Source organism: Balaenoptera musculus, chromosome 2, assembly GCF_009873245.2.
Source record: "Balaenoptera musculus isolate JJ_BM4_2016_0621 chromosome 2, mBalMus1.pri.v3, whole genome shotgun sequence".
Taxonomy (NCBI): Eukaryota; Metazoa; Chordata; class Mammalia; order Artiodactyla; family Balaenopteridae; genus Balaenoptera; species Balaenoptera musculus.
In genome coordinates, this window is record NC_045786.1 from 78,274,599 (window position 1) to 78,295,817 (window position 21,219).

At 34.9% G+C, this 21,219-nt stretch overlaps 1 protein-coding gene across 7 annotated transcripts in view; it reads left to right on the forward strand.

Annotated features, from left to right (window-relative positions):
* The window catches only part of CCPG1 (cell cycle progression 1), a 37,889-nt gene that overhangs the window by 13,573 nt on the left and 3,097 nt on the right, over positions 1 to 21,219 (forward strand). For 2 of the 7 annotated variants that reach the window (XM_036844359.1, XM_036844358.1), the window contains exons 2-10: positions 2,281 to 2,349; positions 5,129 to 5,249; positions 6,966 to 7,042; positions 8,015 to 8,219; positions 10,017 to 10,112; positions 11,923 to 12,174; positions 13,382 to 13,393; positions 16,513 to 16,634; positions 19,656 to 21,064. In XM_036844359.1, the coding sequence (XP_036700254.1) occupies positions 2,290 to 2,349; positions 5,129 to 5,249; positions 6,966 to 7,042; positions 8,015 to 8,219; positions 10,017 to 10,112; positions 11,923 to 12,174; positions 13,382 to 13,393; positions 16,513 to 16,634; positions 19,656 to 21,064 (2,354 nt within the window). In that variant the 5' untranslated portion in view covers positions 2,281 to 2,289. The remainder of the gene's footprint in view (positions 1 to 2,280; positions 2,350 to 5,128; positions 5,250 to 6,965; positions 7,043 to 8,014; positions 8,220 to 10,016; positions 10,113 to 11,922; positions 12,175 to 13,381; positions 13,394 to 16,512; positions 16,635 to 19,655; positions 21,065 to 21,219) is intronic. The other 5 variants (XM_036844361.1, XM_036844360.1, XM_036844364.1 and 2 more) reach the window with 3 other exon arrangements.

Below are 21,219 nucleotides of genomic sequence, written 5' to 3' on the forward strand. Positions count from 1 at the left end.
TGGCTCGCAGACTCTAGAGTACAGGCTCAGTAATCATGGCGCACAAGCTTAGTTGCTCTGTGGCATGTGGGATCTTCCTGGACCAGGGCTCGAACCCGTGTACCCTGCAGTGGCAGGTGGATTCTTAACCACTGTGCCACCAGGGAAGTCCTAGGCCAATTTTCTTAATCGTAAAGCCCTACCTACTTGTTCCATATAGAATGGTTTTTCCAAATACCAAGTCACTTAAACCAAAATATACTACACTTTCTCTTTTCTATTCTTGGTTATTCAGTCCTTTAAAAATCTTTCGTGTCTGTCTTCTCAAATCTCTCCTAACCCCTCCCCATCCTATTTACCCTCTCCCCCTCGTCAATACTGGTTAAATTTAGGTGCTCATCTTTTTCATGGAATATTGCATTGATTCTTTGTATTCCACAGGTCTAGGGCCCTTTAGTTGTTTCCCCATTTTAATATGTGCCCTTTGAAAGATTCTGATTTTCAGATGTCTTCTTTTAATACTTCACTCATGCTAAATTAATTGCATTTCTTAGAAGTTTCATATTCTTTAATTTTTTCTGCCTTTATTTTTGTAGTGCTTTTCCCGTTATCTCTTGGGAAATCCTTCCAGTGTCGTCATATTTTTTTTTCTTGGTAATAAGGAACCAGAACTTTATTTTTCTGTGATAGCTCTCAATTTTAAAATTTTGGCAACTAATTCAGTTAAAAAACATGCTGTCCAGCATGTCTAAAAACATTACAACCTCATTTATAAAGCCTGCTTTGACCATTTTCCTTTCTTCCTGCAAAATTAACTGCTCAGTCTTTGTGCAGTCTAATATGTTAACCCACAACTTTTAAACTGTTATAAAATAATTAAAATACAAATAGTAACATCAAAGTTTTTTTTTAACTCACGGAGACTGGTTCAATGAGAAATTGGGCTTTATGTAGTCAGTTTAATAAGGAATGGTGAAATAAAATTGCTAAGATATAAAATTGATTAATATCCTATAGGGAGGGTATTTAGGCCTAGCCTTTGGGATAGTATTCTCTACTGGACAGAAAAGGTGCATTTCACTGTAATAGTTTTTTTTTTTTTTTTTTTACAAATTTACCTCTAAATTTAGAAACTGCCTGGGCCCTAATTAGTTGTAAATGGGAAATCAAACAATCAGATGACCTCAGGTGAACTTATTGTGAAATGTTCTGTCTCGAGTGACATTAAAAGTCACACTGTCGTCTTTATGTCTTATTTTAGATTTTGAATAATTTGTCTGAAAACATGCTTATTTTGTACTATCAGTGACCAGCCACCTCTCTGTATCTTCTCTTCTTAAAATATTAATTTACAGGAGTTTCCAGAATCACTAATGGATGGTCCAGATCTATATTTTTTGCCCTGTTTTCATTTGTGCACTGGTTCCATATTAAATTGTCTGCAGTAGAGTTCTGTTAGAACACTAACCATCAACTTGGATATAATGGGTTCTCAGTATATGTGCCATAATAGAAGCATTTATAAGACCTATGTATGGAACAAAGTCAGCAAGATACCATTTACTTTAATGAGCTTAATTTTGAAGTTTAAATAGGAGTTTCAGATAGAAAGGGTAGAACAAACCAGGTGGAGTGACCAATGTGTGCTGGTTTAGGACTTGAGTCTATCTAGGTTATTGCCAGTGGCCACAAGTTTCTAACCAACTTCTGGTCTTTTTCTTCCCCGGTTTTAATGTAACTGAAGTGTTACCAACATGGTTATTTTCCTAAAAACCATTTGATCACATTCCTTCCCTGCTTGAAAATATTAATTGCTTCATGTTGACAACAGTAGACTTCATTTTGCTGGGCCTTGGAACTCTTCTCTTTCCCCCACTTGGTTTCTTCAGCCATGATTTTCACACCATACTGTTCATTGAAAACATAGGCTTTTACTCTGGCTGACTGTTCCCCATTTGTCATTCCCTCAACAGTTGACTTGCTCAGAGTCAGATTGTTCTCATTTACCTTTGTTTCTGCCTGGCCAAATCCTACATTTTCTTTCAGATCCAGCTTGCCTCTTCATTCCACAGTACGACCGTCTAGACTGTTTTGGCTCAGGAGGATCTCCTTGTCATAAAGTTTGGTTGTATTTGTTCATATAGATATGCAAGCATATCCTGTCTGGTAAATCTATGGGTGGGTTGTCTCAGTTTCACCTGGAAGGCAGTAAGCCACTTTTTGTACTTGGGTCACATATTGTACTTCCTATAGAATTTTTAAAAATGTGTCCCACATATCAATATGTTTTTGTATTTGTAGACCTGAAAAATGTCTGAAAATTCCAGTGACAGTGATTCATCTTGTGGTTGGACTGTCATCAATCATGAGGTATGCTACTTAATACTTTTTATAAGGCAGTTTGTAATATTACAGTGTTAACAGTGATGTAAACTGGGTTCTTTGAAGGCCATTAGTTTTTTACATTTAAGCATAAGGTTCCATTGTCTATAGCTTTTCCCACCTACATTTCACTTCACTGCTGAAAACTCTTCACGAGCCAGCATGTTATTGGACATTGCTTTCCTCAGCTTTGAGACATGAGGCAGGTATTTACTGAGGGCTTATTATTGGTCAGGTCCTGTGCTTTACTTATGTTCTCATAATTTTAAACAACCCTCTGTGGTACAGATTGTTTTCATTCTCATTTCATAGTTGAGAAGACCAAAGCTTATGGAGATTCAGTAATTTGGCCAAGATTATGTAACTAGAAAACATCAGAGCCTGCATTTAAACAAACCAAGGAGCATGGAGAACATGGGTTCTACCCATGTTATGTTACGTTACATTATATGATCATTTCAGAACTTGATGGAAAAAGGGCTATGGCTAGAACTCTATTACAAAATGAATTTGATTATAGAAATATGATGTTACATAACTAGTACATAATAAACAGTAATTTATTTTCTCACACTGGTAATATATGTTAATTACAGAAAAATCATAAAATAGTGATGTATAGAAGCAATAAGATAAAAACTATACCTATTTAAAGTGTTAATGGATTTATCTATAATTTTCCTGTTTATTTTTAGACTCAAGCCTCACTTATTTTCCTTCATCAATAAAAATTTTAAACAGTATTTTTTACAATTCCTTTGATAATTTAATATTTAGACAATTGGTTAGTCATGACTTCTAGAAAACAACATTAACCAAAGTTTCTGCAAGAAAGTTTTAAAATTTATTAGCAGCTGTACCAGTTGAAATTAATGTGGTTTCTTTTTCTTCTTTCTTCTTTTTTTTAATAAGTGACTTTTCTATTTTTAATCTGTTTTCTCCAAAGCTTAGATCAACTCTCATAGTAACAATTTCTCCTTCAAGGATAATTAACAATATAGAAGTAAGGCAGCTGTGGGAGTCTGCAGTATGAAGCAAGATAGCAAACTTTTCTGGCATTTAGCCAAGTGTGTCATTTGGGCGTTCTGTATTAGAGATACCTGTCACAGAGTTGATCATATTTGTACCTTTATCCTTCTTCCTTCCATATCTTGTTATCAGGTACTACTCTTTCTTGCTAATGTCTCTTACATGTATTTCCTTTTCCTTTACCATCACTACCATTCTGATTAGGCCAGATCTGGTCTCCCCAGTGACTCACAGTTCAACCCGAACCTTGTGTCTGTTACTACCATTCTCCTGCCACTTTAAGCAATCCCAAAGTCTTATACTCAGAATTCTCTTTAGGACTCAACTCAAACCCACTGCTTTAATGACGTCTCTTAGTTTTTGCTGTTGTGAGTTATGTATATCAGGAGAACTCAGACCTTTTGATTTCATAGATTACTAAATTATAGGAAAATTGAGGGAGGGGCCTGGAGAGAGACAGAATCATTAGTGGATAACTTATTTTGCCAATTAAGATGAGAAAAAAACCCTGTTAAGATCCACTTTTATTAAAGAAAAGACAGTCTGACATCAAAGTAAGAAGGAAAACCTTGGAAGAATAAAAGAACAGTCTGAAATTTTATAAGGAAAGTTTACTCCATTAATCTAATAGGTTAATTTTAATCCTTGCCCTTAAACCTTTTTAGTCATATGTTGCAATAATAAGTAGTTATTTGCTTGTGGCTGTTTCTCTGAATAGGCTATAAATCTGAATTTTAGATTTCAATTTTTCATACCCTGTGACACTAGCAAAATGCCTTGCCTAGAGTAGTTCCATAAGTGTTGAGTAGAAGCAAATTAATAGAAATAGCTAAATTTAGAAACTTATCCTCTGGGATTCAGATTTATTGCTTGGGCTTAGTTAGAGTGTTTGACTTTTAGACTGACTTTTATTTTATTTTTTTGGAGATTTTTAAAAATTTTATTTTTTTAAGATTTATTTATTTTTGGCTGCGTTGGGTCTTTCGTTGCTGTGAGCAGGGGCTACTCTTCATTATAGTGCACGGCTTCTCATTGTGGTGGCTTCTCTTGTTGCAGAGTACGGGCTCTAGGCACGCGGGCTTTAGTAGTTTCGGCATGCGGGCTCAGTAGTTGTGGCGCATGGGCTTAGTTGCTCTGCGGCATGTTGGATCTTTCTGGACCAGGGCTCGAACCCGTGTCCCGTGCATTGGCAGGTAGATTCTTAACCACTGTGCCACCAGGGAAGTCCCAGGACTGACTTCTTTTAGAATCTAAACCTATGGCTCCCCTGCTGTCGGCTTTATGGACTAAATTGAACAAAAGGAATAGATACTGGACTTCCCTGGTGGTGCAGTGGTTAAGAATCCGCCTTCCAATGCAGGGGACATGGGTTTGATTCCTGGTCCGGGAAGATCCCACATGCCGTGGAGCACCTAAGCCCGTGCACCACAACTACTGAAGCCTGTGCCCCTAGAACCCGTGCTCCGCAACAAGAGAAGCTGCCGCAATGAGAAGCCCATGCGCTGCAACGAAGAGTAGCCCCCGCTCGCTACAACTAGAGAAGGCCCATGTGCAGCAACGAGACCCAACGCGACCAAAAATTTAAAAAAATTTAAATTAAAAAAAAAAAGGGAATAGATACTGTTCCCTTTGGAGTATAGCAGCATCTGGGACTTTTAAAAATGGAAGCATCTACATGTAGTCACATCTAGCTTTCGGCAGCTGATAGACAAATAACTGATTAACACTTTTTATCTAGGGGTCTGATATAGAGATGGTGAATTCTGAACATGGTGCAGCCAATGACAGCTGTGAGCTCACCCCAGAATGTTCATCTTTATCACAAGAGGAGCTACAAGTATTGCAGTTAGAGCAGGGAGGTAAGTTTAAAGAAGTCTGATTTTTCTTTTTTTTTTAATAGGATATGTGAGCAACATTACGAATCTTGCCTTCTTTCTAGGTGGGCAGCCTGTCTGGCTAGTCTAAATCATCAGGTCACACTGAAAGACTAGAATTTTCGTGTGGATTAGGTGGGCAGGCCTAAAGAACCCAGTGGCACCAAATTGCCCAGGGGATTTGTTTGTTTGTAGCTATAGTACATACTTGGGCCTCCATATGACTCTTTGATACTGCTAGTGTAAACAGTGGCTAAATATTTTTAACCTTGATTAAGACTAGTGATATACAAAATTATTTATTCACACAAAGGATTTACTAAACTCTTCTCCAGTTACCACACTTCAGAGTACCTTTGGTTGTAGGTGGTAAATGGCATTTAACTACTGTATTGCATTGATGTTATATATTCTTCTGTGGGATTTGATGCCCATATTAATTATATAGAGGATTAAGAAACCCAAATAATTAATACATCTTAATATTTAAAAATTACTTCTTAAATTTTCTTTTAAAAATTGCATTAAAATGTAAACAGAACATTTCTCCATCAGGAGAATAAAGTGCATGTGTCAAGGCCAGAAATATAAAGGATTATAACTGTTAATCTTGTTTTCAGCTTATGTGTTGATTGCTATTCTCATTTGAACAGTGATTCTCATCTTTGATGGGTCAGAGATCTCTTTGAGAATCTGAAAGCTGTGGATAGTCTCTCCCAAGAAATGCATATATTTAGATACGTAAAAAAAAATTTACATACTTCCTCAGGTGTCCTTGGACCCAAGTCCACCTTCGTTGCGGAGTCTTATCTCCAAATTAATATTCTGTTAGGAGCTATATAACACACACAAGTGATGTTTGGGTGTTTTTCCCTTTGTTATTTTGGAGGGGTTAAATTACATGAGAAATACACATTTATGATAGAAAAACAAATGATGAGCAAAAAAAATCAAAGCCATCTATAATTCTTTTTATCTGGAGGTAACATTATACCAACAATGCATATACTTTGCTATGCATAAAACCTGATGCTTATTGTATACCGTTTTAATATTTTCAGCTTCTATTAGCATTTTATAGCCTTTTTCATTAAAAATATGACATTATAAACTCTAATTTGTACATTGTTTTTTGAGAGTTTCTTATAAAATATATCTGCATCTGCTATGGTGACATTATCTTGTTTTTCTGTGTTCTTTTGAGGCCTTGTTTTTTATAGTCTATTTTTTATTGTAAAGATTTGTAATTTGAAGCCATAGTTTTGATTCTTGTGTTACTAGGCATTGACAGTCATTAGAATAGTGGTACGTTTAAGAATTATGAATAAACTAAGAATTCAGGAAATGTTCCGTCAATTATCTGAGAATCAGTTTTCCATATTAACAGGTTTTTACAAACACCTTGGCTTAAGTACTTTGGAATTGTAATGTAGAGATTGTTTATTTAGGGATTATGGTTTTTAGTAGATTTTTAAATGAGTTCAGTTCAGTACCTAAAATTATCCCCTGACAATTTCAAATAGTTATATTTGAAATACAGAGATCTTTTTAGTAACAATAGAGTGACTGTTATAATTACATGTGGCATTTCATTAGATCCACTTTAAAAATTAGGAATAGATTTTATCTGCCTATATTATAATATATGCAGACAAAAAAAGTCAATGAAGTATAATTAAATTGATCTTTGCTTTATGTCAGAGAGCAGCCAGAATGGCACAGTGTTAATGGGAGGAACTACTTATCCAGCGTTGGAGGAAATGAAGTCAGCACTTGAGGTAACCTTGTGTTTTACTATGTGGATATATGATAAACAGTATTTATTAGAGAATACTAATTAAAGCTTCCATTTCTATTTGTGCGTTCTGTTCCTATTTGAATTATAAATATCTTTTGTTGAAAAATTTGGGATTCTGCAGGTTGGTCAGTTTTAAGATTAAAGTTAGCTTCCATTTAACTCCTAATTAAGTGAGCTATCTTTTAATTTAGAACAGCGATTTCTTGGTAATGTGTTAAAGATCTATTCATTTCACCTCTAATATTTTCTTTGGAAATATGTTGCTTTCTTGAATTATATTGAGAAATTAAGGCTTCATATCTAAAATGAAGGTTAGTTTTAAAATTTGAGAACAAACTTTGTCCTTTGGCATTTTACTTGACTTCCAGATAAAACTAGATAGCTGGATGATCTTTACATTACATAACTTTTGAAGTTTATCAGGAAAATTTAATCAGTCTTTTATGGGCTCCCTGACCGCAGAGTTATGCCCAAATAAACCTGTAGAACTGGTGAGAAACAGATCCTCTCCTTTTTGTGGACATTGGGTTGGAAAGGTGGGTTTGTTTCTCAGCTTCTGCAGCCCACGAATGAATGGTAGACAGCAGTTTGATTTAATTCTGAAAGGGAGAGTTGCCAATAGGTTTGATGGTATTTTCAGACTGAAAGATAAGCCTACTATTTGTTTTTGTTTTTGTTTTTGGGCTGTGCCACACGGCTTGTGAGATCCTAGTTCCCTGACCAGGGATTGAACCTGAGCCCCTGGCAGTGAACGTGCAGAGACCTAACCACTGGACTGCCAGGGAATTCCCTAGGATGAACCTACTATTGCGTAATCCTTTCCTGTTGGGCAGGACTTACTTTAAACCCAATCACCATACTACTTAAGTACCATTATATACTTTGAACTGCCTAGAAAATATAAGGCCCATAAATAATTGTTGAATTTGTCTCTAAAATTATTATTCTTCAGGGAGAGGAAGAAAAGTTACCTGATGACAATCTCTATTTTGGAACTGTCAGTGATGATTCTGATATTGTTACACTTGAGCCACCTAAGTTAGAAGAAACTGGGAATCAAGAAGAAACAATAATTGTTAAAGAAGCAGAGAGTCCAGAAGACTTTAACATGGGCTCTTCCTCTAGCAGCCAGTACACGTTTTGTCAGCCAGAAACTGGTAAGAACTACATAACGGATACGCTGATAGGAGACTTAGGACTCTTGTGACCACATTTTATATAATGGCTTGTTTTCTGACCCTGAATTTCAAGTTTTGAATATGTTTGGGTAAAACTTGTGAAAATTTTTTGTAAAATCTACTCTTATATCTAGTGTTTTCCTAGACCTAGGGCCTAGAGCACAGTAGTCCAATAAATACCATCTTTTATCATTGAAAGAAGAGAAAAAATAGCTTCAAGGAGATTTGTTAATGTCTCAAACACTCCAAAATGCATTTGACAATTTTTAGGTCTTTAGGAGTGGGAGATTGAGCCATTATACCTAAAAAAGTAGGACAGTGTTAATAAGATTTTTGGTTACCGTGGTACAAATTTTATATTATAGAAATAGTAAAAGAAACTTTTTATTGAAGCCTTCCAGATCCATTTAATTATTAGTCAACAAACATTTATTGTGTGCCACCATGTGCCAAACAGGGTTTAAGGAACTGGCAAAACAGCAGCATCCTAAAGCCCCTGAACTTTGGATCTTTCACTTTAGATTGAGTTATGAGAATGTACCTATTGTAAGTCACATTCTTAATGCAGTGAATGCCTATTGTTCAGACAGAATCATTTGGAGGTAAAATGTGAGTTACTGAGCTAATTCCCTCTACAATTCTTTGGCTCAGTTTTAGGGACATATATAACATCTTTCAGGGTAATATAAATATTTAGACACAAAGTGACAGAAAATCTAAGAGAGAAATCTATAATTAACCCACGGTTTTTAACCCCCAATTATAATTTAGGGTGAATTATGTGAGAGATACCTGGGACATTGCTAGTGATAATAAGAGTTTCTTAATTTGATGCAAAAACAGGAACGTGTAGTATTTATTTCAGATCATTTTCTTAGATTTTACCATCCTTTGTTTAATTTGCCAGAATCAGACAGTGGAATTTTTCTTACTCTAACTTAAGCTAATAAAATTCAAGTAGAGGTTAAACCAGAAGCTGGTTTAATTTAAAAATATTTGTGGGCCAGAATGTGTAGTCAAATTGAAGACAGGAGCATTGCAGAAGAGTCCAAGCAGACATTTAAGAAATGATGCCACACACTGTTGATTTTTTTTTTCCAGGAACTTCAGTACTTCAGAGCACATTAATCTAGTTTTTAATTTCCTTTCTGAACTTGGACTTCTTGGGAATTTTACAGATTCAGTTAAGCAGAGTATTTTTTTAGGTGTATTTTTATCCATTGCTGTCCCTTCCAAGGGAATTAATTATTTCAATAAAGAAAATGTTAAAAAATAATCAAAAATGATTTTGGGCTATGTTGAAAATAGTATATATACATCAATTATCAAGTTTTTGTTCTCTTCCCTTAGCCCGTATTTTTCTTGGTTGGTTAATTTCCTGCTACCTATTTCTTCTTTTTTTTTTTTTCCTTTCCCTTTCTTCTCCATCTTTATAGGATTTCAACTTCATTTTTTTCTTTTTATAAATTAGATTCTATGGCAATAGTCTTTTTGTTGATTTAAGAACATTTCCCACTCCCTCCATATGACCCTCTCCTCCCCTAAGGAACCAGAGTTTGTAGCTGTAGAAAAGTTTGTATTGTGTGTATATATATATATATATATTTTTTTTTTTTTTTGTATATGTTTTTTAAAAAGGCATGATTATTAGATTTTGATGGAGTACAAGTGATAATGTTAAGTGATAATTAAAACAAGTGTTTTTCAATTCTCTTTTTCCTTTTTATTCTTTATAATAAAGCTTTATACATCTTTTTTCCTGTTTATTCACAAAAGAAAGGTGGTGGGAGAAGCTGTGGAAGATTCCTGAATGCATAAGGGGATGGGATGATCAGCTGAAACACCATGTTCCTAGCCAACTCGCTTTCCAAGGTGGTGTGACTAAATCTGATCAGCTTTTCTAGAGCTGAGTGTGCCTAGTCACATTTACAATTTACTTAGTGCTTTGAAGATATCTGTTGTAATCTGTGATACTCTGAACAGGTGTTCAAAATTGATCTTGTAATAAAGCTGGCTAAGCTTATTGCATGCCTTTGCATTGCTTGCATCTTGGACTGTGTGCCAAATTATGCTTTAAAAGAAGTTTAAAAATCAAAATATTTCAGCTATCATACGTATGGGTTAAAAAAGATGGAAGCATTAGATAAGGATGCAAATTTGTTCATGTGGGTTAGGCTGGTTTGTTTACTTAGACTGTATAATGAAGGCAATAAGTTAATGTAGAATTGAAAATTTAAGAAATTTTGACAAATGGTTTGTTTTTATATTTACCCATCTTAATAATGTCAGAAAGTCTGACTTAAGTACTCCAACCATGATCATGAATGCCTTTGTATTATGTAATGCTTTGTTTAAGTCTTCCTTTCTTTCTCTTTTTCCAAGAAATGTAACCTCACAGCTGAGGCGACGACATCTTGGAAAAACTAGTGATCAAGAATAACCAGATAAACATGATGGGCATAAGGGTTATGACCAAAAGATCTCTCAGTGGCATCTATATCACTAAATATTAGGAATATTCATTCATTCAGTAGTGCCTTCTGTCTTTGTGTTTGTTGTTGTAAGTGTGAAAGTTAACTGAATTCTCTATGATGCATCTTTTAGAAGTATTGTCTAACCTAAGTCACCAGCTTTGCTGTGGCATGGATACCCTGTCTTCTGAAGAACTGTTCTGCTTTTTCGAAGCATGAATGTTTGTTGTTTTGGAGCTCTTTGTATCAAATTCATGTTCACATTTTATCCTTACTTTTAGTGCTTTTTTTTTTCTTCTTCTCTCTGGCCTATGGAAATTATTACTGAGTCATCTAATCTTCTGTGTCAGCATATAGTTTATTGATATATGGAACAATGTTAAGAAATTATACACTTGAAAAAGCTGAAGATGGTTTTTTCCAATGAATATGCTTCTAGTCCTTGAGATTTCTTGTGGAATTTTTTTTCCAATTTGTTGTTCTTTATTATTCTTTTCATAAAGGAGCAGCACAAGACTAGTCCTTAAATATCGGAGATAGCTGTTGTGTCACTTCCTCATGCTGACATATTTACTAGAGGGTAAAATTAATAACCTTCTAGTAAGAGTGGCAGTCGAAGGGAAGGGCTCATCTGACTTCTGGAAACCTGTGTTAAACTGTAGTGCTTTGAACCTTGATTTTGGGCCCATAGGATGGAAACAAAACTAGGGACTAGTACACTCAAGGAAACTTTTGGTAGTTGTTGTCTTTTTTAAGTCTCAGGAACTGCTTATATACTTCCCTCTGTTCCTTAAACAGTTGAGCTTAAATTACCTCTATTTGAAATTAAATGAAGAGATAGAGGGGTTTTTTTTTCCCCCTTCTAGAAATAGTATTTGTTTGTGGCTCTAATAGCAGTGAAATTTAATAGGCTATGAGAATGATTGTTCTAATGGTGTAAACTATAAGGGAAGTTAAAAAAAAAAAAAAACAACCAAAACCAGACCCTCAAAGGCACAGAGTATAGTTAACAGTTTCTTATGTATCGCAGTTGAAATCTTTGGCTTTATGTTGATAAACTTGAAAACTTGAGTTTTTGTTTCTATCGTGTTGTTTTTGTTCTTGGCTGTCGTATGTAAAAAGGCATGTAGGGATGGCATTCTAAATCATATTTACTGGGAAGGCTTTTCTAAAATATTTAATATTTATCTACATTTTTCTTTTTAAAATAGTATTTTCATCTCAGCCTAGCGATGACGAATCAAGTACTGATGAAACCAGTCATCAGCCCAGTCCGGCCTTTAGACGACGCCGTGCTAGGAAGAAGACTGTTTCTAGTTCAGAATCTGAAGAAAGGTTACTTGCTGAACAAGAAACTGAACCTTATAAGGAGCCGTGTAAACGTCAGTTCAATAGTGGTCTCAATAAATGTGTTATACTTGCTTTGGTGATTGCAATCAGCATGGGATTTGGACATTTCTACGGTAAGTATTTGAAAATTTGTTGTATATAAACTGGTGGTGAAGAGAGGAATTCTGGGATCTGTTTTCAGTGTCTTCCTTAAAATATATGACCTTGGAAAGCTTGTACGTGTTTGAGCCTTGGTTTGCTCATGTGGAAACTGGGGATAGTGTTGCCTCACAAAGCTGTTTGTTTGCACTGAAATGAGTCAGTATTTAAGAAATGTAAGGATTGCTCATATATATATATTTATTTAAAGAAAATATTGGAAGATTAAAAATCTGAAATGCTTACGAGGCAAATCATTTTAATTTAGAATCACAGTTAAACTAGCTTGAACTGTGACTTTATTAGGAGGATTATTTAAATTCCACTTGAAATAGTTACATATGAAATGTCACAATAATAGGTGCTCATTATTTCTACTTTTGGGTTTCATGAAAGCATTATATTTTGTGACCGTTGTTACTTCCATGATTCACATGACTTAAGAATTCATTTGTTTTATACTTTGCTCACTATTACCCTTGTTAGTGTTTATTTACATTGATTAATAATTTTCTTAATGCAAAGCCTTTAAAAGTATCCTGGGTGAAAAGAGGAAGGAATTCCATGTGGTGTTATTTTTCTTTTGGGAGCCTAACCGTTGAGTCTTATTTAAGGTATATATTTGTACAAAGATAAGACTGAGAACTGAACATTCATTCTTTTTGCTTTATTAGAATTTTGAAAAAGACACTTTAAACAAATGTCTTAGATCTTCTCAACTTCACAAATTTCAGTTTGCCTTGTATTAACTACTTTTAGGATTTTTGCCTACATAATCCACAGTTTAGCTTTCTGGGTAAATCTGGTTTTGCTAGTTCCTTCCAACAATGTGTTCCTTAAGGTTGAAGAATTATATGTTCCCTTTGTTGATTTGTGGAAAAGATATATTATTCAATATAGTGTAATGTTAGAAGAAACTTAGTGAAGACAATCAATTCTTGTTTAAAGTCAGAGTCAGTAAAATGTGTTTCTTCTTGTATTTAACTTTATATTAATAAAATAAGTATTTAGACTCCTGGTGGATGTCTGCTTGAATTTAATACTGGGATCCTGTAATTTGTATCCTCCCTTGAAGTTTGTTGTAATGAGATTTGACTTGAAATATATACTTAACTTGTTTATTATCTAGCTGGAGCAAATATATGAATATGTTTTTTTGAGCATGGTTTTTTCCCCTTGCAGGTAAACATGGAGGTAACAAAGGAGAAGGTCTTACTTTAATCTTCTTTTCTTACTAAAAAAAAAATTGGACAGTGATTTAATGTTAATCCACATTGCATTAAAACCCTACAAATTGCATGACCTTTAAATATTTTGTAGGAAGATCAATGTAGGAGTGCTTTCAAAGTTGAGAAATTATTGCCCTGTTATTTAAGAATTTTGGTTACTTGTAAAATTTACTTTATTAATTATATTTAATAAATATTTTCCTGTAGTATTTCAAATTAGCTTTTTAGAATAGGAACAGCCTTCATAATAATAGGTCCATATAGTAATATGATTGGCTCAGGGAACATTAAAAAACTTAACCTGAATGATAGCTTTTCAAGGTCACTTTTAAAGGACATCACATTTTTTTTTCTTAATTGTGGCACCGATCTCAATACTTTTAGAGCTCTTTTGAGTTGATTTTAGAGCCAGCTTGAATTTCCCAGGCACTGTGAAGTCAGTCATCGCACTCCATAAACAGTCATTTGCTTTATAACCATTTAACAAGAACTACTAAGTTAATCACTCAGAACATTCACCAACCTTGGTGATATAAATTTGGAGTGTCAGATCTATCTTGGAAGGAAGAGAGAACTAGAAGGACTGAGGATAGTAAAAGAATGTACTATAGGTATTTGGCACTGCTTCAGGTCCTGAAAGTGCTTACAAACATTTAAAAAAAAATCTTGATGAAGCACCTATCTTATTCTTTCTTTTACCTGTAGACTATCCATATTCTAAATCAACCGCGGAGTTCAGTTGATTTGGTTTCCTCATGGAGTTGCTTTAAGTATAGGCTGTACTGCTTTTCAGCAGACAGTATAACAATATAACTAGGTGCTAAGTTATGAAGCACAGACAAGAATCATAGCTCAAACTATGACACTGAGTCACCCTAGAGATGGTAGCATTTAAGTTGGGTCTGGACTTACACTAGGTGGAAGGAAAGTAGAACATTCTAGCAGTGGAGAACCTGATAATCTGGAAGTAAACTTGCTAGGTTTGGGAGCACTGGAAAAACTGGCAGGATTATAGCAGAATAGATATTTAGAGATAATGGAAAATAGGTTGGAATATGTGGGATGCTATTAATTGTAAAACATCTTGGAATCCAGGTAGGAGAGTTTGATTTATAGAGTGAACTGAGAGCAGTAAGTTTAGAGGAAAAGTGCAGGAAGATAAATAGTGTGGGAAAAATTAGAACAGTTAACTAGAAGGTTTTGTAATTCAGGTATTCAGTGATCAGGACCTTGACAGTTCTCGTGATGGTGGGGATGGAGAGAAGGTTGGTGAAATAAGGGACACTGAAGTAACAATGGAAAACAGAACTTTGAGCCTGGATGCTTGAGATATTGGTGGTTTACTTTTTAAATTCCAAGAAGTGTGTTAGCTGCTTTACTTTTGGTGTTGGGGGAGTTAGAGGGGAAGAGTTTTGCTAGATGAGAGAGTTAATAGATGGTGAGCACAGTTCGGTTTGTTTTTACCCAACTTTATTTTAGAATAAATTAGGGCAGGTGCTGAAGTTCAGTTTTTTGTTTCTGTTTTTTTAAATGAAGACACCCCCAAAATTGTGCCTAGCAGGCAGCTGGATATATTGGCTGCAAGCTCTGGTGAGATTGAGACTCTTCACCTGTAGAAGAGAAGTCTTAACAGCAGTGGTAGCAAAAACTGACAGTGGGTTAATGTGATTAAGGTAGGCAGATTTGTGGATATAACCAGAAGGCCTTACACCCTGGGTTGTAACACTTCATAGTTAGGCAGTTGAAGATGTAGAGGGGAAAAAAAAACCTAATTGTTTGTGAGATTGATTGATAAAGGGCACATTGATAGTCATCAAACATAAGCTATGTAATGGTACTGCAAACTCAGATCTCAACACATAGTTTTAAGTTATTTTCCAGTGGCCAAAGGAATTCATTCTGTTAGCAGTTTGAAAAAAAGAAGTTTTCAACTGCCTTGGGAACTATAGATAAATTTATTTCGATATTTCAAAAACTCTGAGATTCTTTTGAGTAATATTGAAACAAATTTGCCATGCAAATTTGTGATTTTTTTTTTTTTTTTGAGAAGTGAATTCTAACAATATCATAGCTGTTAACTGGTAACAGTTGTCTGTAATTTGGCAGAAGTTTTCTCTTTAGTGGTTTTCAAGATGTACTGAAGAAATAAGTTAATTTTTCAGAAATCAATTAACTATTAATTATATTCTTTCATTACAAAATTCTGTGATGTCTTTTACATGATGGTATGCCACTCAGTAGATGTAATATTATGGTTGCCAAATGCATTTTGCCTTCTTCTTGATCTAGTGTTGTTTTTTTTCTCGTGCATGAAGCATGTAGCAGCATGTGAACAGCATGTCTTGGCAAATTAACATTTTGATTTTTAGGGTGAAAATATAGAGCATCCTGGTTAATTTACGATTTCTTTATTACTGGGATAGGGATGGTGATACTCCAGTACAGACCTAACTAATGCAGAGTTCTTAAAAGATCTGGCTTTGAGAATGGTGGGTAATCATAGTTAGCCAATTATTTTTCTTGCTATTCTTTTTGGGCTTGTGCTATATCATTTAGGCAAAATACAGTGAGAAAAAATAGACATCTTCATTTTTCCTTAGTTACTTATAACCTGTGAATAGACTCCATGGTTTGTTCCTTTCTCTGTTGAAGTGGGGAATGCAACACTTTATGTACCTCAGAGAGCCCTTAAATACAACAGTAAGACAGAAACATTACATAAATTTTTTTGTTTGGTAAGGTAATATGGTCTGGCTTGTTTTAATCAAAAGGATAGTGAACTGCTTAAATATCTCTGGTGTATGCTAAATAAAGTAAAAAATATATTAACCTACTTGGCCTGATTTATAAATTAACATCCATATACCACCATTTGATGAATGACACTGTAAGATTTTACTTATTCCTTCTTTGTTTATATAATCAGAATTTTTGTAGAACTGTGAAATGATATTTTGAAGAAAATGATCCTGCCTGGATTAAGCAGTTAAATATATGCAAAGTAAATGTTTTATTGTATGTTTAAAAATATTGGTAATCATGACATTTATGTTACATATCCCTAATAAAAATGTTTATTTTTAGGCACAATTCAGATTCAGAAGCGTCAACAGTTAGTCAGAAAGATACATGAAGATGAATTGAATGATATGAAGGATTATCTTTCCCAGTGTCAACAGGAACAAGGGTCGTTTATAGATTTTAAGGTATGTACTAGAAATAAAATTTTAAAATTGTGTTAGCCAATAATTATGCTATTCAGAGACAACTACAGTGCAGATTAGTAAATCAGTAATAATATTGGTAATTATTGATTGAGTACTTACTGTGTCCTGGGCACTGTTGTACCTCACATACAGTATTTCTCATTTCTCACCACATCCCAGTGAATTAAGCAAGTATTAATTTCATTTTATGGATGGGAAAGAGGCTCAAAAAAGTTAAGTAACTTTCCCAAGTTTAGCAGCCAGCAGAGCTGAATTTAATTCTGTTTATCTGACTCCAAAGATGTTATTCCTAATCACTATATTATAGTTAACATTATTTTAATTGATATTATCTATGAAACATTATTATTATTAATGTTATTTTTATAGAGCCAAGAGAGAGAAAGAGGAGAGTTTGTAGCTTCTCTAGGAGCCACCCTTGATCAAGGGAGATGATCAGCCAGTCCTTTTTCTCTGGTTTCATGTCAGTTATGAAGAAAGAGAAAGCATGTTACACTTTCGTACCTGAAATTCACCTGGCTCCAACAGGACTGTGCTGTCTATTCTGGGTTTATGAGGATTAGCAAAATACCTGGTCTCCTCTCTAGTTCTTGCCTAGGAAGGGTGTAGGGATTACAGATAAACTCAGGGTAGAAAGGTAAACTGTTCCTTTTTCCTTCCATTTCCCTAAATTTTCTTCACAGTTTATGTATATATTCTTTATAGGGTTATGATTGTATTTCTTTGGAAGACAGAATCCCACTTAACATCTGAATTATATCTTTCAGGGAGGGACTACTGAAGTTAACTGTAAATAGTGTAGTTTTCCCTGCCTTGAGCAGAGGATGTTATAAAAAAGCAGCCATTTTCTTCTTACCATCATGGTTTCTGGTTCCATAGAATGATGTTGGCTCTAAGGAGACTCGCCCTGCATAGATATTTGCTGAGTCAGTTCTTGCAGACCTCTTGTCTCCAGCTGTTAAATGTAGTTTGGATTTTGAAGATCATCATGGAAGACCTGTCCAGGATCTGCTTAGTCACTTGATTCAAGATTTAGAGTTTACTGGATACAGAATATTGTACCCTGCGGTCATTCTGTGGTGCTCCCCGTGCTTGTGCATTTAAAGATAATGTTACATTAGTCTGTTCTACTCCATAGTTCACTTAAAAAAAAATTATTGAAGTATAGTTGATTTACAGTATTATATTGGTATCAGGTGTACAGCATAGTAATTCATAGACTATACTCCATTAAAAGTTATTACAAGATAATGGCTGTAATTCCCTGTGCTGTAGGATATATCCTTGTTGCTTATCTATTTTATACATAGCAGTAGTTTGTATCTCTTAATCCCATATCCCTAATGTGCCCCTTCCCCTTCCCTCTCTTCACCGATAACCACTAGTTTGTTTTCTATATCTGTCTGTTTCTGTCTTGCTATATACATTTGTTTGTATTATTTTTTAGATTCCACAATAAGTGATATACAGTATTTGTTTTTCTCTGACTTACTTCATTAAGCATAATATTCTCCAAAGTCCATTTCTGTTGGGTAGATGAAACTTGTTTTCTCTCACTCAGGGAGAGCAGATGAAATGATGACTGTAAGGAAATTTTAAATTTTAATTTGTTCTTCGAAGATTAATGAGCCAGACAGTGAAACATCCATTTCAGATATTTATTTTTCAAGTGGAAAATATCATCATTCAAAGGATTTTTTTTTCTTTTTTGTCTCTGTAAATCAGATATTTTTCTGGTCTGATTCAAAGGGAATAGTCATAATATTTGTAGTAAAATAAGCAAAGTTGAAGTATCATTTTGCTGATTTATGAAGATATTTTAACTGACTGGATAGTGCTATAACCATTAACTGACTGGATAGTGCTATAACCATTAACCTGTTTAAGCATATTGTTTAATTTCTTGTTTTTTTTTTTTTTAAATAAATTTATTTATTTATTTATCTATTTTTGGTTGCATTTGGTCTTCGTTACTGCGCGCGGGCTTTTCTCTAGTTGTGGCGAGCAGGGGCTACTCTTTGTTGTGGTGCGCGGGCTTCCCACTGTGGTGGCTTCTCTTGTTGTGGAGCACGGGCTCTAGGCGTGTGGGCTTCAGTAGTTGCGGCTCGCAGGCTCTAGAGTGCAGGCTCAGTAGTTATGGCACACGGGCTTAGTTGCTCTGCAGCATGTGGGATCTTCTCTGACCAGGGCTCGAACCCGTGTCCCCTGCATTGGCAGGCGGATTCTCAACCACTGCACCATCAGGGAAGCCCCTTTCTTGCTGTTTTGATGAAAGTTTGTTACTAATACATGCATTGAAAGAAAGATCATTCAAGGCTACCTAGCACTGCAGCAAAATTCTCTAAACCTGACTGGACATAATTTCTCAACAAGAATGTTGACGTCAGAGTTACATTGCTAATCTGGTTACAGTCTCTTCAGAAAATTATTTGAAATTGGAGAAATTAGTTGTAAATGTTACCAAGATTCAATGTGTTCTCTAAAGTATGGTAGAACTTGTATGACTTATCTGAACTTAGAGATGTTAATTTGCATAGGACCAAGATCTTTCAAATGGGACTAAGATTATTGAAATTCTTTTCCTTCAAAGAGTGCAGTAAGTATAAACAGAACTTTCTGAAGCCTGAAGTCATCTCTAGCTGTAGTTTTACTTTTTTTAAAAGATAATCGCCCTCACCCAAGGATCAGAGAACCTTTAGTCCTTCCTACATTCTCTCTAGGAGCTTTCTCAGGAGAGATAGGAGTCCTGTAGTCAAAAGATAGAAGGCTGTCTTCTTCCAGTGTGCTATGTTTTTATCTTGATGAAGCTCTTTGCTGTGCATTTTCCTGCATATGAACCTTGTATTTTCCAGTTATCGTATATTGAAAAAACTACATAAAGGATAGTCTCTGCAGAAATAGACACTAAACATTTATGGAGTATTTGTTGTATCTTAAAGATTTAAGTTCAGCCTTTAAAGCTCTTGACATTTTTCTTTCTTATCTTTCAAAAAAATTTAGTCATTGAAGGAAAACCTTGCAAGGTGTTGGACCCATACTGAAGCAGAGAAAATGTCCTTTGAAACTCAGAAAAAGAACCTTGATACAGAAAATCAGTATCTAAGAATATCTCTGGAGAAGGAAGAAAAAGCCTTATCTTCATTACAGGAAGAGTTAAGGAAACTAAGAGAACAGATTAGGATATTGGAAGATAAAGGGACAAGTGCTGAATTATTTACAGAAAATCAGAAACTTAAGCAGCATTTGGAAGAAGAAAAGCTGAAAACAGAAAGCTTCCTTAATCAAAAGGAGACTCTGTTGGCAGAAGCAAAGATGCTAAGGAGGGAACTGGAAAGAGAACAACTAATAACCATGGCTTTAAGGGTGGAACTCCAGCAGCTAAGCTCTAGTCAGTCATATAGCAACCCAGACTCTCCCAGTGTAGTGACTGAAAACAAGGAAATAGAAGTGTTACGGGAAAGACTTACTGAGCTGGAGCGCAAGCTAAACTTTGAACAGCAGCGTTCTGACTTGTGGGAAAGACTGTATGTTGAAGCAAAAGATCAAAATGGAAAACAAGAAACTGATGGAAAAAAGAAAGGGAACAGAGGAAACCACAGAGCTAAAAATAAGTCAAAGGAAACATTTTTGGGTTCTGTTAAGGAAACATTTGATGCCATGAAGAATTCTACCAAGGAGTTTGTGAGGCATCATAAAGAAAAAATTAAACAGGCTAAAGAAGCTGTAAAAGAAAACCTGAAAAAATTCTCAGATTCAGTTAAATCCACTTTCAGGCATTTCAAAGACACCACCAAGAATATCTTTGATGAAAAAGGCAATAAAAGATTTGGTGCTACAAAAGAAGCAGCAGCTAAAAAACCAACAACAGTTTTTAGTGAATATTTATATCCACAGTATAAGGCACATACACAAAACCAGAATAGTAGAGGCCCTACTACGCAAAGAGAGAGAAGGAAAGAAAAGCCTCATTTTGAAGAATTTGGAAAAAATACACATTCACAGAAATGCAGTGCTGAGCATGACTGTGGTGAAAATTATAATTCTTTCAGAAAGGCTTGTTCTGGTGTTTTTGAATGTGCTCAACAGGAATCCATTAACCTTTTTAATGTTAAAATGTTGAATCCTGTAAGGATAGATGAATTTAGACAGTTAATTGAAAGGTATTTATTAGAAAAACTGGATAGTTTTCATCATTGGAAAGAACTTGATCACTTCATCAATAAGTTTTTCCTAAATGGTGTCTTTATACATGATCAGAAGCTCTTCACTGACTTTGTTAATGATGTTAAAGATTATCTTAAAGACATGAAGGAATATCAAGTAGATAATGATGGAGTATTTGAGAAGTTGGATGGATATATGTATAGACACTTCTTTGGTCACACCTTTTCCCCTCCATATGGACCCAGGTCGGTTTACATAGCACCATGTTATTATTATAATAGTTTTTAACATTTATATTGGATAGCATTTGTATCATTTGATAAATTTCTTAGACTGTTACTACAGTTGACCTATAAACAACGTGGGGGTTAATCTGCATATGACCTGTAGTCGGACCCTC